Source organism: Sesamum indicum, unplaced genomic scaffold (genome assembly GCF_000512975.1).
Source record: "Sesamum indicum cultivar Zhongzhi No. 13 unplaced genomic scaffold, S_indicum_v1.0 C01307, whole genome shotgun sequence".
In the NCBI taxonomy this organism is placed as follows: Eukaryota; Viridiplantae; Streptophyta; class Magnoliopsida; order Lamiales; family Pedaliaceae; genus Sesamum; species Sesamum indicum.
This window is the reverse complement of record NW_011630048.1, coordinates 1-1395: the sequence shown is the minus strand read 5'-3', so window position 1 is coordinate 1395 and position 1395 is coordinate 1. Positions and strand designations below refer to the sequence as shown.

Sequence of the window (1395 nt, the reverse complement as noted above, 5' to 3'; positions counted from 1 at the left end):
AAATACATCCGGGGGACGAGTTAAATTCAATCTAGAAATTCTTGAATTATAGTCTGGTCATAGAAAATAAAAGTCGCAGGATTTAAACTAATGATGTTCACATTCCAACTTGAAATGGCAACAAGTCTGCGCAGTTCCCCCTTTCCATATATGTTGCATTATAAATACAACTCAATGATCTGTTCCCAATACACAAACCACAATTAACATGAAGACTTCATCCATTTCCACTCTTTTCTTCATTCTTTTTGTTATCTTTTCGTGCTCGTCGGCAGCTTTTGCTGATGATCATGATGATTTTCTTGAATGTCTCTCTGAAGAGTTCCACAACTACACCTCAATTTCCAGGGTTGTTTACACCCCAACCAACTCATCTTATCCCTCCATTCTTCGATTTTCTATTCAAAACCTGAGATTCACGTCCGAATCCACCCCGAAGCCGCTGGTTATCATAACCCCGGAGCACGAATCCCACATTCCCCCTGTCATCTACTGTGCAAAAGAAAATGACATGGAAATTAGAACTAGAAGTGGGGGGCATGATTACGAGGGATTGTCTTATGTATCTCAACTCCCGTTTGTGATCATTGATTTGATCAACCTTAGTGAAGTAACAGTTGATGCTGAGCAGAAAACTGCATGGGTTGAAGCTGGTGCAACCATTGGATCATTGTATTATAGGATCGCGGAGAAAAGCCCAACGCTAGGGTTTCCAGCCGGTGTTTGCCCAACTGTTGGTGTTGGCGGGCACTTCAGTGGAGGAGGCTACGGCACATTGCTAAGAAAATACGGGCTGGCTGCAGATAATGTTATTGATGCAAGAATAATAGACGTCAATGGCAGGATTCTCGACAGAGAGTCTATGGGTGAAGACTTATTTTGGGCCATTAGGGGCGGTGGAGGTGCCAGTTTCGGTGTGATTCTTGCATGGAAAATACAATTGGTTGATGTTCCAGAAAGAGTCACTGTTTTCACAATCCACAAGACTTTGGAACAAAATGCCACTCAATTGATTCACCGCTGGCAATACATCGCGCATAGATTCGACTCGGATTTATTCATCCGAGTCCTCATCAGAAGGGTGAATTCCAGCCAGGATGGAAGGAACATGACTATTCGTGCTTCTTTCAATTCAATTTTCCTTGGCGGGATCGATAGATTGCTCCCTTTGATGCAGAAAGGTTTTCCCGAATTGGGCTTGGTGAGAGAAGACTGTACAGAGATGAGTTGGATCCAATCCATCCTGTATTTTGCTGGATTCCCCATGGAATCATATGAAGTTTTGCTGAATAGGACACAACCCAGCGTGAGATACTTCAAAGCAAAATCCGATTATGTGCAGAAACCCATTCCCGTAAACGGGCTGGAAGGTATCTGGAGACTGTTCTATGAACC

At 43.2% G+C, this 1395-nt stretch overlaps 1 protein-coding gene across 1 annotated transcript; it reads left to right on the top strand.

Annotated features, from left to right (window-relative positions):
* Positions 1 to 175: 175 nt before the first annotated feature.
* Positions 176 to 1390, top strand: LOC105155284 (berberine bridge enzyme-like 8; the record flags this gene model as incomplete). Its single annotated transcript, XM_011071158.2, has 1 exon — positions 176 to 1390. A coding segment is annotated over exon 1 (1182 nt), but the record flags the coding sequence as incomplete, so codon positions are not given.
* Between the last annotated feature and the right edge of the window lie 5 nt (positions 1391 to 1395).